Source organism: Acanthochromis polyacanthus, chromosome 8, assembly GCF_021347895.1.
Source record: "Acanthochromis polyacanthus isolate Apoly-LR-REF ecotype Palm Island chromosome 8, KAUST_Apoly_ChrSc, whole genome shotgun sequence".
Classification (NCBI taxonomy): domain Eukaryota; kingdom Metazoa; phylum Chordata; class Actinopteri; family Pomacentridae; genus Acanthochromis; species Acanthochromis polyacanthus.
This window is the reverse complement of record NC_067120.1, coordinates 7,769,183-7,785,998: the sequence shown is the minus strand read 5'-3', so window position 1 is coordinate 7,785,998 and position 16,816 is coordinate 7,769,183. Positions and strand designations below refer to the sequence as shown.

Below are 16,816 nucleotides of genomic sequence, written 5' to 3'. Positions count from 1 at the left end.
GACCCCAAAATACAATGCAAAGTTTTTGGATGAGTTTTTCAAACTGCTGTCTGTTGTGTGCATTGATTTTGACTGATTTTAACATTCATGTTGAAAATCTTCAAGAGGGAAATGCTAAAAAACTTCTTCACATTCTGGATAGCATGGAACAGATCCAACACATAACAAAGGACAAATGCTTGATGTAATTATTTCCAAGGGTTTAAATGTTTCTGAGGTTGTGGCCGGAAACTCAGATGGCCTATGTAGAGAATAAGGTTTATTGACATCAGGAGAAGTGATAAAACAAAGCAGCACAGTTCATATCAGGATTACCAGCATCAGTTCTGAGGATTCTCACCAACCTTTGGTCTATATAGTAGTTGGGAAGAATGATGGATTTAGATGATTGCCTAACATCTGACATCCCAAATCATGGGCCAGACTCTAAGACATGACGGTGTTCAAATGTCCACAAAGCTTCTTTAAAGAGCTTCAAAAAAATCCCCAAAAGGCAGCATTCAGAGGCAGCAGAGATTATTGTCGACAGAAAATCCGGGAGTAGTTCTTAGTAGTGAAAACACCACAAGAATAACCAGAAGTACTGAGCTGGTAATCATCTTTTATGCTGGGAGCGTTGGTCATTTTCTCCACACCTATAGGGTGTATTTTTGGAGATAGTATTGACATCACCATACTTTTCTAAATCTATAGGTCAGATCATGACGTCAGGTTATCATATTTCACCACTAGATCACTCCCTACAGAGGACATGCATTAGTTATTAATAGAGAACATGACTAGGCATGTTCAGACTCTGCCTCAGCTCCCCTGCACATTTTACCCTTATTATTTTGTGACAGATTTCATGCATATTTTGCATTGTTAACTTTATTATACATTTTCAACAGTTCTAAGTTCACACCATTTTGTTTTGCGTACTCCATATTTGATTTTTCTACAAAGCATGTGATTTGTCTTTACACCAAAAACACGTTTTACTTTATGATCTTCCAGCTGTGTGTGTGTGTGTGTGTGTCCTCCACAGGCAAACATCACACCATCAAAACTTCTGTCACTACTAGAATATTCATCATTGTGTATTTTATACATGTTTTAACTCTATTCTTCAGTCTAATAACATTTGCCATAATTATATAATCTTTTACTTTTAGCATATCGTGCCCAAAAATGTTCCACTACACATGGTGACAAATTATCTAGACTAGACAATACCTAATGTTGACCAGGTCAGGGAGTCCTAACATGTCTTCTTCCTACAGCATCTGTTTTTCCCATGGTCATATTTAAGGTGAGACAAGGTCTGAACGTGCTCACAGCCTTAGTTTGGTAGAAGTAAACATGAACAGGGTTCAAAGGTGGTAACCGGTAGGATAACATGAGAGGGCCTATAGTATCTACAGGATGATTTAAGGTGACTTCAGTTAACGGCTGCCATGAAATACCTTAGTAAGGGGAAAGAGTCATTCTTCCTTCACAAAATTCTCAGTTCCATTCTGAGAACCATTTTGAAACTCCAGAACTCAGTTCAATTTGGATTAGACTATTATCTACCAATATTTATTTTCTTCAGTATAACTAGTCACACTTGCTCCATCAGTTGGAAATTTTTTTTTTTTTTTTGCATTTTTACAATCTTGTATTTCATGTTAAAGGTATTTTATATGTATGTTTTGTGCGGCTGTGTATGGTTCAGGTGTGCTCAGCTTTTTTTTTTTCATATTTCAACTCACCCATAACCAGAGATTATTTGATGCTATATTGCAATATAATATTGCAGATTCTGAATCAGTTACACGATGAAAAATAACACTGAAAATTTCAGGCATTTTCTTTAATTCTTCCTGAGATATTGTGGTTTAAACAAAGCCCCAAATTTAAATGCTTCTCTTGGAAAATACTGTGATTAGAGATGGAGTAACCCTTAGGAGAGGTGACATTATTGTACACACGCCAACAGCAGATAACAATGTAAAAAAATAACAAAAAAATCCCCACAGAAAGCATCTGCACAAATAATTATATAACTGCATAACACTCATCGGGGCAAGAAAATATTTATTTGTGACACTTTAAAATCCATTTGCTGATCAAGTTTACAGACTTTTTAAGCAATACTTATTAGTGTGGTGTTAACGTTAGTAACTCATGAGAATAACTACCCCACTGACTTATTTTTTTCTCTCCTAACTTCTCTGTGTGGAAGCAAAAGTCAGTGACTCTTTTAAATCTCTTCCAAAAACTTTATTTCTTTTTTATCAGCAAGCCTTTCCTGATTTTAGTTTTATTTTCAGTTTGAACTCTTATTTCTTCCAGTCATATTAGTACATTCTATAAGAATGTATTGGGCTTTTTACACCATGTCATACTTTTATGGTTGTATGACTATTATTACAAATAATCTCCACTTTCCGATGCCACCATTTCTATAAATAAGATGAAAGATTTGAAGAAACGGTTCATAGCCAAAGAAGAGGGAAAAAAAGAGGATTTCTCATCATGACACTCGGAAAAGTGCCCAAACAGTGTGAAAAGAGGTTAGATTAATTAGATCGTCACATTTCTGAAGAGTTCTTTTGAAAGCATGACTGTGTTCAAGCACACAGAGGAGTTTACATTTATTTAATGGAGACTTAACCCAAACCCCCAACCTGCTTTTTTCCCCTGTAAGGAAGGCGAGTCCTAAAAATATGGCTGCAAATCATTTTTTGTCACTCCTACACGAGTAATACAGACACACAGAGATCTTGATACTTTGTTTTCACTACTAGATTGACCAATAGGGGGCGCTGCTACAGCATTTATTTACTTTGTAAATCCACCTTTACGACTTCAGCACTTGCATCCTTTTTAACTGAGGATAAATGTACTTCTTTTAGTGTTGCAGCATAAATGTAGCCACTGCTTCATGTCATCATATTATTTAGCTTATTTTACAAATCAACAGCCTGCTTCTATAGATTTTAACATGACCCAATCCTCAGTACTGTATATCGATAATAGCCCTCAAACGTTTTTTTAAATCTATAAACACCCCAACTGATACATATTTACAAAACACCTATTAACAAGGTTTACAATCACTGTTCTAACTTTCTACCGTGTGAAATTTAAAGTAAAATAAAACTGTGTCCCAGATTTAGTGCTTTTGTGCTTCAGTTTCTCGTGAGGAAACTAGTTTCACACTCCAGGAGGTAAAAGTCATCCGCTGCTGTTTGTGTTCCTGCATAGTCCCTGGGGAATGAGACTGGAAGAGACAGAAAATTTACAGCGAGTACTCCAGAGGTGATGGTGGTGGAAGGTTTCACTGCACTGATATCGCTGGTGAGACTCTTTGTTGTCCGATCTGGGGGAGCTGAGTTGCTCTCCGTGGAGAAGTTCATCATGGATGAGTGGCATGTTTATTTCCCAGAGGAATGCCAGCTGGAGGTTACCGTCTGATCAGGAGTGGAAGTATGGGAGGAAAACGTAAGGTTGCTGGGCAAAGGGCATTTTTTAACCCATAAATATCCATGGTGACACCAGTTTAACAAGCACTTTGAGTGTCCCAGTCTCTTCCTTGTAAAGTTTTATGTCCGACCTTAACTCATCAAATGGGTCTGGGTTCTTATGGGTTAAGCGCAGACTAATAAAGATTTACTTTGTCTGATATGGCATCAGCCGGGACTCCATCACAGACTCCACACAGACTGATATGGAGAGAAAAACATGTCAGGATTTAACCTCAGCCTTTAGGGAGAGCTACATGAAACTATTTAGTACTTACATATTAGAAATGTGACTAATTCAGTCAAACATTAAAACCTGCTACAGCAAAACAGTGACAACTTTTATTAGTGAACAAAAAAAATCTGAAAATGAAAACATCTTTTGTAAAATTTCTTAGTAGAAATCAGTTTTTACTAAATGAATCCACATACAGTAGCTTTACAATCTTTTTCTACTTGCTGTGTGTTTTACCTTGACATAATAGAAAAAACCAATTTATTGAAAATAACTGAAATTTTACAGTGATTTTTTTTTTGTTTTTTCAACTGTACAGGAAAGTCGGTGAAAACATTTTTGCTCAAACAGTATTTTTTTTATATTTCTTCTTAAATTGCATGCAAATGTACAAATATTTACAAGAATTAGCTGTGTTTAAAATGTTGCTCTTTAGATAAATGTTCATGCCCAAGTTAATATTTTTCTTTTCAGGTGAATATTACTTGTTTTATAATTATGTGTAATTTTACATTCAAAAAAAGCCATTTCTATTTTTTTTATAATTCCTCCTCTGAAAATATTTGTGAATAATTTGTTAGTATCGAACACTTTTATCTGAATAAATGAAACCAAAGTGTTTTGGAATCAGTGCATTTTATTTGTTTTCTGAAAAAAGGATTTGTTTAGTATTATGGATGTGATTGTACTAAAAGAAATTACCACCATACTGTTTACACTTCACCTTGTATATATATATATATATATATATATATATATATATATATATATATATATATATATGATATTTTGCACTATTTGACACTTGTATTTATATTTAGTTTGCTTATTTCTATCTATCTATCATTACTTCTTATGTATTTTATTTTTTTATTCAGTCTGGAACAGGTGCACAATGCATTTTGCTGAGCATTATGCTATGTATAGTTGTGTTTGTGATAAATAAAGGTCTTGAAAAATCTTGAATTGCACTTGAAGATCTAAGAATGATTCTTAATGCAATTTACATGCAAATATATGATGTGTCCAAAAACTTTTTTCCACCACTGTACAGTGAAAATTTCTGTAAATTTAATCTAATCAGAACATTTTACTGTATTTTTCCCCACAGCATAGGGATTGTTAATTCTCAGTTTGAACTATGTATGCATGACTAAATAAAAAATCTTTATTAGGGAGCCACGCATGACACATCGTCTTATCGGTTGTTCATGTAGCCTGAATTACGACTTTCATTTCCTCAGATGTCTAAAAACTCTTCTTCCTGTCTCAGCAGTCTAAAACTTTAAATTGCTTTTTGAAGTGTTACATTCCAGGTCTGTGGAACAAGCAAATCACATGAGGAGCTACATAGGGGAGACCTGAATTACAACCTAGATAATGGAAGACAAAGGTCTGGGTGTATCTGATCTCCTTCATGTGCAGAGAGCGAATGCATTGTTGCACTTGAGCTGCACTCGCTCATAGACCGGAGGCTCAAGGTTGCAATTCCCCGTATGAAATCAAGCCACTACAGCCACCGGCCGTAATAGACAGCAGCCATCTGCAAACACAATCCCTGAGCAGATGTGTGGGTGTGCTGGTCCAGGTCACGGGGGTCAGATCCGGGTAGCTTCAATGACAGGAAGAAAACTATCCATTAGGACACCTCCACCTTCTCCATCAAAAAGCAATACCGCTACAGAAGATGAGAACATAAGAGGGGCCGTAATGACAGCCTGAGGCTCCATCCCTGCTGCCACTGGGTAAACTGGAAGTCACATATGACTGTGAGCCATCTGCCCTCACACACGGTGCCATTTTCACATTTGGAAACATGCAGAAAACTCTTATTCAAGACCATTTGGGAAATCATGCGACGATCTGACACACACACCTTGTTTGTGTTCTATATGACAAAGACTTTGATTTTAGATTACAAAAAATGTATAGGCTGTTAGACAGATTAGTTTTTGTTTTGTTTTTTGGTTTTCAACAAGTTTGACTATTCAAGGTCAAGTCAAACAAATTTAAATCTGAATCACATTAAACTGATTGTTCGTGTTGCACTGATGAAAACAGTAAAACAAAATAATATTGTGTCTTTATTATACTAATAGACAGTTTAAATATAGTATATTATGGTTGCTTTCAAGGAAATCTGATGAAACATATATCAAGATGTCAACTTATCCTGTGTCAGATTTGTAAATCTCCCCAGTGAGGGATCAATAAACTTCATCTCATCTCATCAGATGATGCTCGTCTTCTCTTAAGGGTCATTCCACAATTGGAGAACATTTGACATCAAATTCAAAACAGTCCAAGTAGAAAATCTTAAAATATGCAGTTGTGGTGTAAATTTTCTGTAGACCAAATCTAAAAAAAAAAAAAAAAAAAAAAAAAAAAACACAACTAGGAAAAAAGAATGTTTGAAAATATTTTTTAAAATACCAAATAAGTCTGGAGTTCCCCCGAAAAATGCCATTTTTCTCTTGTCCCACCCCCATTTTTTATTTATTTTTTGTCTTTTTTAGATTTGTCCACTAGTCATTGTGCCTTATCACACACTATTTAGCTGCACAGGTTTGAATCGTGCTCAGAATCAGCTTTAATAGCCAAGTATGTACACAACATAGAAGGAAATTGGTTTCAGGTGTTGGTGTCACCCCAGGAATATGGAAAGAGAATAAAAATTAAAAGAAACTATAGAAACAAGAACAGGGTAAAAATAGTAGCTATAAAATAAATATAACACAATAAATACAAATATATACCAGCCCGAAAGGAATTAATAAACACAGTAGTGCAAAATCATAATTGCTACATGATGGTACAGTGAAAAAAGCAATGAATGCTGTTCTTAGTGCAGAAAGTACTGAACATATCCACTGGAATACTGTATACTGCACAGGAGTGGAGGGATGACTCAGCTGTTTATAAAGGTTTAAATGCGCATTATAAATAATTTTGACGTTGAGTACAAACACCGGAAAACAATCTATTGTCGAGCGGAACCAAAGTTGTGTGCCATGTTTCCAGACGGTCGACGGAACGTCTGTCCGACTTTATTTTGCGTTCGTGTGGAAAACCAGCAAATTGGGAGCTAAATGCGTTTTTTTTTTTAAGTTTGTTAACGTGAATGCGACTTTTTTGGTGTTTAAATGCTTTTATTTTTGCGACCACAACAAAACATTTGTTAACTCCAGCAAGAAACATAAAACATTACTCAAATTAGCATCTTTGTGGCTAATATGACTGATAGCAGCCCTAACTAGCTCAGTTTTCCAGCAACTTTCTGATCATGTCGGGACTTTTTATCACCCGAACGTGTTCTGGTCGACTCAAACTATTTCACAAACTATTCTCACAGACAAGAACCCTGTCAAAAAGCTGCCAGTCTGACGAGAACATCCGGAGGTTTATTTCAGAGAACACTGAAGTGGTCGGAGGACAGAGTCTGACCCCGGAGATCAAACTGAGATTATTCACCCCAGACTGCAGGTTCTGGACAGAAAGACCAGAGCTGTGGCCCTTTGAGGACCCCTATTGGGCCATTTATTGGCCCGGAGGACAGGCACTCTCCAGGTAAGGTATCAGCATCACCATAACCCACAGACAGACATTGTTTACCTCTGAGAATCCCCTGAAGGTTCGTCCTGGATCGCCCGGAGGTCTGTCGGGGTCGGACGGTGCTGGATCTGGGGAGCGGATGTGGAGCTTCCTCCATCGCTGCACAGCTCTGCGGTGCTGCTCATGTAGTGGCTAATGACATTGACAGTGGTATGCAATCACATTTATAAACTGCATCCTAATATTATTTGTACCTTGTTGTCAGTTTGTTCATAAACATGTTTATTTACATGTTTATTTATTTACAAATACACTGAAAAACAAAACGTGATGTGCATGAGTAAGTTCCTCCAAAAAACAGACATACATGTGAAAATTGCTCTGAAAAACAGTCATTCATGAGAGAGTTACTCTGAAAAACAATTGCCTTGGAAAGAAGTCATACATAACAAAGTTGCCCTGAAAAACAGTCATACATGAAAAAATGCTCTGAAATGCAGCCAGACATGAAAAAGGTGCGCTGAAATGCAGCCATACATTAGAAAGTTGTTCTGAAAAACAGCCAGACATGAAAAATTTGCTCTGAAAAACAGTCATACATGACAAAGTTGCTTTGGAAAGAAGTTATGTTCCTCATAAATTTTCATCTCTGGGTGTCTTCTGCAACGACTAGTGACCATTGTGTTGTAGCTGCTAATAGAAACACAAAGGTGCCTAAATCTAAACCGCATATTACTTATCAGAGGAATCTTAAATATTTCAATGAACAAGACGATGATCATGATTTGTCTAACATTGTTTGGAAGAAAATAGGATTTATCCCTTATATAGAGATGGCTTGGACATTTTTTAGGAACAATTACATACAAATTGTAAATATACATGCCTCATTAAGGAGGTCCAGGGTGAAAGGGTGAGAAAACCCCCGGGTCTCCCCAGAGCTGGCAGATATTATTCATGAGCGTAACCTGACTTGGGCCAAGGAGAGGAAAACAGGCTCTACCACTGACTGGTCTGTTTTCAGACAACTAAGAAATAAATGCTCTTCTTTAATTAGGAAAACCAAGTCAGAATACTATCTGTCAGTCCACTGAGAACCTAAATAATCCACAGAAATTCTGGAAGATTATTAATTCTCTTTCTGTGAGCAAAAGCTCTCAGGCTCTACCTACCTGTGTTTTAAAGGATTCTGTTCCTGCCTATGATAGAATGGAGGTGTTAAATAGTTTTAATAAACATTCTGTATCTTCTGGCTCTTTGTTTGAGTCAGTTGGAGCTGTCTCTGTGAAACCCTGCACAGACCTCTCAATGTACACCTTTTAATTGTGTACCTTTCTCCATTCAGGAAGCCCTTAAAGCTTTAGACCATAGAAAACCTTCTGGACCTGATTTAATTTATCCTTATTTTTTTTAAAGCTGGCAGCTGATTTTATAGTAGTGCCGATTACAATTGTTTTTCTTCTCCTAGTGAGAAAAATTAAATTCCCTCGGTTTGGAAATCAGCTTTTGTTCTCCCTTTATTGAAAGAGAGTGACCCAGCGATTTTAAATAATTATAAACCAATATCTAATCTATAAGTGCTGGTCAAAATTCTCGAAGCTCTTGTGAGTGAGCAAGTAAAGACATTCTCGTCTTCCCAATCTGTTTTATCAAAATATCGATCAGGCTTAAAAAAAACCCCATAAAACTGTCACAGCTGCAATGAAGGTGGTAAATGACATTATTGTTGCACTTGACAAGAAACAGCACTGTGCATCACTTTTTATTGATCTGTCGAAAGCGTTTGACACTGTTCACCACGACATTTTAAAAATTCCTTCATCGTGGACAGTAATAAGGCTCAATGCATTAAATATGATGGTCTGTGCTCTGAATGTGTTACTGTCCACAAGGGGGGGCTGCAGGGTTCTGTATTAGGTCTCCTTTTATTCATTATTTGTATCAGTAACCTGGGTCTAAATGTGCCAGATGATAATTTGCATGTTTATGCTGATGACACACTTATTTACTGAGCTTGTCATTTGTTTAACAACCATGTTGGAAGACATATCCTGTGGTCATGGAAAGGATGTTAATCTGTCTCAGAAGGGTCAAATTATTGCCTGCATCAAGCGAAGAAAACAACTAAGGAAATGAAACTATTAAAATCAGGTTAACACATTATTAAAACCTGGAAGGATAGTGGTGAACCATCATCTTCGAAGAACAAATGTGGCCTGATGAGTCCAGATTTACCCTGTTCCAAAGTGATGGGGGCATCAGGGTAAGAAGGGAGGTGGATGAAGTGATGAACTCATCATGTCTAGTGCCTACCAGCCTGTGGGGGTTAGGGTTATGATCTGGGGTTGGTCAGGTTCAGCAATGTTATGCTCCCAAACAATGAGGTCAGCTGACTACTTGAATATAATGAATGACCACATCTGTCCATCAGTGGAGTTTTTCTTCTCTGATAGCATGGACATGTTCCAAGATGTTGATACCAGGATTCATGGGGCTCACACTGAGAATGAGTGGACCAGAGAGTATGAGATGGATTGTCCTCCACAGAGTCCAGATGTCAGCCCCACTGAGAATCTTTGGGATGTTCTGGAGAAGACTTTACGCAAGATCTTGGTAGAAAATTAATCCAACTCTGGATAGAAATAAATGCTGTGACTTTGCAGAGTCTTATCGAAACAATGCCACAGCAAATGAGTGCCGTAGTCACAGCTAAACTGAGTCCAGTGTAATAGTAGAGTGTGACTTTTTTTTTTTGGCCGGGCAGTGTATAATTTAGGGTTACATGTTTCAGTTAGTTATTCCTTATCACATTGTTACATGTCATAGTTTTTTACTCTACAGTAGCTACAAGAATAAAACTGAGATTCAGCAGAAGTATTCAATTTGCCTGTTTGTCTTACAGTTGCAGCTGTTGCGACTCACATGAACTGTGAGCTGAACGGCGTGGAGTCCCCTGTTTGTGTGACTGACAACCTGATTGGTTCAGATCCCGACGGCTTCGACCTGATCCTCCTTGGTGACATGTTCTATGACGAGGCGCTCGCCACCAGCCTTCACAGCTGGTTGGACCGCTGCATCCAAGTCCACGGCACCAGAGTTCTGATCGGAGATCCTGGACGAGCGCAGTTTGAGGGACATAACATCCGACGGCTGCTGCATCAGATGGCTCAGTTCGAGCTGCCCGAGTCTGTCAGAGAGGAGAACTACGGTCTGACCTGCAGCAGCGTTTGGTGCTACAATCCTGAACTCTGAGGACAACAGAGGATCAGCTGCACTTTATCAGTTAAATCTGGCACATGTACTCACCTGAATATAACTCAATGAGGAGCTATGAGATTATTTTGTTGCCATTTTCTACTTAGGGTCACTCAGCTTTATCTGGACTAGTAATGCCAACAACTACCTCAGCTACCCAGAAAACTGTGTGAAGTTTGCATGAACAATATGACGAAGCAATATGTTTATTGGTGGATGTTAAAGCAACACAGCTTGGGAAATTATTCAACATTTTGTTTGTGGAGTGAATCTGATCTTTGAATTAAACTTTTTATCAGATTTTTTAGAATTTGTATTGTTTCTTCTGAAATAGTACCAGAAGTTATACACACCATACAGAACATTAGTTGTATATTTCTTGATGTTGTTGAAGTTGCACACTAAATTTTGCAGTGCAATGTCTAAAGTCACCAAAAAAATAAAGCACAGTTTTGGAATTAGCCAATTTTACATCTTTGCACAGAATTCCAGAGGCTACTTACAAGAATGCAATAATTCATTGTGCGCCTCCAGAACTTATGTAAAGATCCATTTGAGGGACTGTTGTATTCAGTGGTGACAGAGATTAATTTTAATCTATACTTAAGCAATTATTCAAAGATCAAATAAAGCCTGGTGAAGGCAGAGGGTCTAATAAATAAAGCAGAATTAGTCACAAAGAGTTTACTGTACTCTGCTGAGGCACTGAGCTCCTATGGCACTTGTTTTGATTCTGGAGACTGTTGTATCTTCTTGTGTAGCGAAGATGTGAAGAAATTCTTCGCCAACATCATCTTGTTTATATACAAAAGGCTTGTTAAAACAAAGACAGCATCACAGACACTTTGTCACGCCTGTGAGAGCAACTGTTTCTCCTAGCTTATATAGGTGGGTTCGTAAACCCAGCAGGTGATGGGATGTATGGTTATAGGTGCATCGTTGTCTGGACAAGCAATAGCAATAAAGTCATAAAACAATAAACTCATTTTAAGGAGATCTGGTGTTTACCTTAGAAATTTTTAACATTCCCATCCCTTAACTTAGTTGATCACCTGGAACAACAGATACCACAACTCTGAGGAACCTCCTCCTTCTTTTGACCAATCCAGAGACCAGTTTCTAACAGTGTTTGGTTATCTTGGATTTCTGATGCGCTTGTTATCTCAGGAAGACTACAGACATCAGAGGTTATCTGACTCCAACAGGTTACGGTCCCTTTGATAAATATATTTTTAAAACAACATAATTATATAAACCAAACAGTTACATAATCACAACCAGTCAAAAGTTTGGACCCTCCTTCTCATTCATTTTTTCCCTTTATTTTACTACTTTCTGCAATGTAGATACATAACAATGAAGCAAGATATAAGGCATTCTCATTTAATCCCAGTTTACCTTATTATATAATCCTAATCACAATCATATTAATGAACTATTGCTTCTAATGAATTTATGTTAGCCATGCAAGGCTAATATACACTGTATGTGCATATAATGTGTGTGCATATAATGTGTTTTTTAAGCATTGACCTTTTACACACCAACTGCGGGGACAGCTGAGGAACTGTTGCTCAGTGCATTTTTAAGATTAGACGTACCTTACACTTGTTATCTGTCATCGCTTACATTCTGATACGATAAAAGCGGCAGTGGCCCATTTCATGGAAGAGGTGAAGACGCAGCTGCTGAATCTGCCTTAGCCTAGACCAATCAGATAGAAGCACAATTCCATATATAAACCTCTATATAGCATTACGTTAGCATTCTCTCTTGTGAAAGTTCATTGCAGAAATTCTCTGTAGACTAGACAACTGCTGTTAGCTAGATCAAGCGAGAATCTGTATGCATACATTCTGATCATCCAATACTACCAAATATTCTTAAACGAATATTTTGTTTTTGAGTCTTCATTGATCCAGAGTGATTCAATAGCAAATAACGAACACGCACGACAATCCTGAAGGGCATTTGTGGTTTCTCGAACACCAATAACGTGCAGGTGAAGAAAAGAAGCTCCACTGATGCCGGCATACTCGCCGAATAAGACGTTTATTATTACAAAGGAAACCAGTATCAATCAACCACCATAGATTTGTTTGTGTCGAGCCCATTTGTTTTTCGAGATTGAAGACAAACAACTTCTCTCAGTTAAAGTTGTTTGTTCTGCAACAAGTAGCTTGATCAAGAGCTATTACTGATTAGAGGACCAGAGTTAACAAAAGTGTTAGTCTGCAGTCCACTCTCAGCTGAAATGGGTCTATCTCAGCTTGGATCACAGGAATAACTCACTTATATGGGTTTGTGCATGGAAGCCTCTCTTAACATTTATCATGAGTTACAGCTCCCCACTTTCTCCGTATTAGACACGCCATTCCATGATCTCTCAGGCACAGGGACCTCTTCTAACTAAACATTCCCAGAAGTTACGTAAACATTCCAGAACTATTGTATAAGCAACACATTGTCAGATTGGCAGCTACCAGGCCTAGATAGAGCCCTCTCCCTCCTCCCCTTTCTCCTTTTTAGGTTTGTCCGTGGAGCAGTTGAAGCAGCAGGTGTTCCTCATCATCATCATCATCATCATCATCATCATCATCACCTGGTGCAGGAGCAGGTGGAATGCAGCCAATCCAAACCCACTCTCACCACAATATAACCAGACACCACTCACCTCTCAGTGCTTGGTCATGACACGGCCTGTAACTGTTCACTTGTAATTCTCTTGCCATGGTGTTTGACTATACATACCTCTAGTTGTCTTCCTTTGTCCTAGTTCCAGATCCATCTGCTTCTGTTCTGTTCCATCTGGGTTCTCCATCACCTCCAATTTGTGGTTTTGTCCTGCTCCTAGGATTCACTCACCTGTGCCGTCTCCACCACCTGACGTCCCTCTGTCACCAACCTGCTGCAGCAACATGTCCAGGATCGCATGACAGCCATTCCAAAGACACTCAGTAGTTGGGTGGCTACTTTGAAGAACCTAAAATCTAAAAGATGTTTTGACTTATATCACACTTTTGTTTACTGCATAATTCCATATGTGTTCATTCATAGTTTTGATGCCTTCAGAGAGAATCTACAATGCAAGTAGTCATGAAAATAATGAGAAAACATTACATGAGAAGGTGTGTTGTTGTATCTTCTTGTGTAGCGATGATGTAAAGATGGTGAAGAAATTCTCCGCCGACACCGTCTAAAACAAAGACGGCATCAGAGACACCATGGCATGCCTCTGAGAGGATTCAAGGCCCGATAGAATCACTCTGCAGAACAACTGTTTCTCCTAGCTTATATAGATGGGTTCTTCACATGAAACCAAGCAGGTGATGGGATGTATGGTTAACGATGCCTCGTTGTCTGGACAAGCAATAGCAATAAAACAAAAAGAGATCTGATGATTAACTTAGGAATTTGTGAACTTCTGACCTAAGGCCTTTTCACCTTTGTTCGGAGGCTTTTAACATCCCCATCCCCCAATTTAAAAGGCCACCTGGAACAACAGATAGCACATTGTGGAAACTTTGGACTGGTAATGTATATATCAATGACCATGATTTTAAGGCTACACTGTTATCACCTGTGGGTGGTTAATCATGACCATTCTTATCTGTTTTTTCTTGACCAACGTCAGGCTATTCTCAAACAAAGATAACAAAATATGGGGCAGTCTAACACCACATTTCAAAGTCCATGTTTTACAACACGGGACTGACCCATATTCAACATGATTTCTCTCTTCAGTTGGACTATTTGCTCTCATGGAGCTCCAAAATAAAGTAACAATTAAGGAATAGACCGCAATAAACATCAATAACCCAATAATATGTCGATCAATAAAAGAAAAATGTGTTGTTTCATCACTATGTTCATTACTGACCACACAGTCTGTTATAAATTATTTCACAGGAGTCTTCAACTTCATCCATGATAAATAAGTTGTGCAGTGTGTCTTACCATGCAAAATCTTACTCCCTGAGACATAAGTAAACATCTTCTCTGTTAGTGGAACTGAAGGTGCTGTCAGTGAAGAGCGTGAGAGAGAATCTTCACCAGCGCCAGAGGGTGTCCGATTTTGGCAAGCGGCACAGTTTGGAGCTCTCAGGTAGTCGCCGAGTAATCACACGACTGGGCCAATTTTCTGACTCATCTTTTCAACCCCACATCTTTCTTCTGTCATTATCATTGTTTGCTAACTTCCCACTAATCCAGAAACGAATTGTACTGTTTGTTGTTGCAGGAATTTGACACCATGTTTGTTTTTTTCAGCCTGTTTTCAGCCACGATTATACTCTGACTTACATCTTTGACTTCATAAATAAAAAATACACAATTATTATACAAATTTCTTCTCTTTACAAAGGGCAACAATGCAGTGACAAACAGCACATTGGCAAATCCGCTGTGACTTTCCATCACAAGAGTAGTCACAGCTGTTGTAAATAAAACCGGCAGCTCTAGTGTCTGTTAAAGTGTCACTGTGACCCACAAAACACATTTTTGGCCATCACTCAGGAATTCAAACACTAACAAAGGCCAGATTCCACACAAATGTCTAAAAGAAGAAAATGATGAAGTGATGACTTTTTATATTCTAAAGATAAAAAAATCAATGTTCCATAATAAACACTTTTCTAGATGTTCTTAGTGCCTTAACTCAGGAACAGAAGAGGAGCGTGTGAATACTTAATTGGCCAATTTCACAGCGGCAACTTGGCACATTTAGGCATGTAGACAGGGTTAAGATGATCTGCTGAAGTTCAGACTGAGCAACAGCAAGGAGATTTAAGTGACTTTGAATGTGGCATTATTATTGGTGCAAGACAGGCAGGTCTGACTATTTCAGAAACTGCTGATCTACTGGATGGCACAGCCATCTCTACACTTTACAGAGAATGGTCAGAAAAATAGAAAATATCCAGTGAGTTGCAGTTCTCTGGGTGAAAATGACTTGCTGAACAGCCAGACTGGTTAGATAGAAGAGAGACACGGACTTCTGGAGCACAGAGAGATCGAGTTTGGAGACAAAGTCAACATTGAAGAGGTCATCCGAGCTGTGAGGAGAATATCACAGGAGCTGCAGCCTTTTGAGAAGAAGTTAAGCTTTCTGTTCCCCCACTGGCTCAGAATAAGTGCTACAGAAAGTCTAGAATCATGTAAAAGTTTGAATTGCTGTGAGGAGGAGACACTACTCACCAAAATTTGATAGGTCCCAATCTGAAGCTGTCATGTCACAAGGGGCAGGACCTTGAAATATTAGGTCCAATCAGAGGCTGCCATGTCATAGAGCCCTTCCCCCATCTACATCCCATCTGCTATATATGGTGAATGGCTGTTTCAGTCCTAACCGAACGCCCGGAGAGCCTCCTAAAGGCTGAGTCATGCTTTCTGTACAAACTAGCCACGTCTAAATGAGACACTTGGAAATCCACTTGAGAGACCATGTATGACTTTATACTCTACACGGTGTCTGCTCCCAAACTGCAGGGGCAGTGTATCGCTAACACACGTCTACCTAATATACTCTAGTATTAAACTAAAATAGAAGAAGTTTGCCATTGTTTACACCAGTGGTTCTCAACCCTGTTCCTCAGGACCCCTTGTCCTGCATGTTTTAGATGCTTCCCTGCTCCAACACACCTGATTCAAATGATCAGCTCGTCATCAAGCCTCTGCAGAAGCCTGATAACGAGCTGATCATTTGAGTCAGGTGTGTTGGAGCAGGGAAGCATCTAAAACATGCAGGACATGGGGTCCTGAGGAACAGGGTTGAGAACCACTGGTTTACACCACTTACAACACGCCATTTTACTGAATAGTTGCATTTCAACAGGGGTGTAGTATCCGACCTGAGATGTGTTGCTTATTAGAATGGAATGTGTTCTGTATTTTCTTGGTTATTTGGAGTAACTCAATGCTGTGCTTGGAAAGGGGTCCCTATGCCAAGGAAGTTGATTGATGGGGCACTTTGTTCTGACCTTTGGCTTCTCTTGTAACAGAAACCATATGTTATGACTTCATACGCGACCAAACCTATGTAAGCAAACGCATATTGTTATTCTAGGAGGTTCATATTGGCTGAATCCTTCCAGGCAGTCTCTGTCTGATCGATGCTGTTCTTCTTTATAATAAACTTACTAAGCAAGTCAGTGTCAACAGACGTTTCATCTTCACCTGCACATCATGGACGTCTGAGAAATTACAACAGGGGGTTTAGGGGATCCCGGTACAGGAGTACTGCTCCTCGACAGCAGCCAAGGCTCTCCTTCTCTCAGGAGGAGCAGAG

The 16,816-nt window shown here is 38.7% G+C and overlaps 1 protein-coding gene across 1 annotated transcript; it reads left to right on the top strand.

The window, feature by feature from the left end:
- Positions 1 to 6,552: 6,552 nt before the first annotated feature.
- Positions 6,553 to 10,830, top strand: etfbkmt (electron transfer flavoprotein subunit beta lysine methyltransferase). The gene is made up of 3 exons (XM_022189610.2): positions 6,553 to 7,290; positions 7,355 to 7,485; positions 10,178 to 10,830. The coding sequence occupies exons 1-3, from the start codon at positions 7,007 to 7,009 to the stop codon at positions 10,525 to 10,527; spliced, it is 765 nt and encodes a 254-aa protein (XP_022045302.1). The 5' UTR covers positions 6,553 to 7,006; the 3' UTR covers positions 10,528 to 10,830.
- The last annotated feature ends 5,986 nt before the right edge of the window (positions 10,831 to 16,816 follow it).

Bases quoted from the DNA above. Each gene is read 5' to 3' on its own strand.
- etfbkmt (XM_022189610.2), top strand. From the start codon at position 7,007: ATGTCGGGACTTTTTATCACCCGAACGTGTTCTGGTCGACTCAAACTA. The intron at 7,291-7,354 runs GTAAGGTATCAG...AATCCCCTGAAG, and splicing joins GGAGGACAGGCACTCTCCAG to GTTCGTCCTGGATCGCCCGG. The intron at 7,486-10,177 runs GTATGCAATCAC...TTTGTCTTACAG, and splicing joins GGCTAATGACATTGACAGTG to TTGCAGCTGTTGCGACTCAC.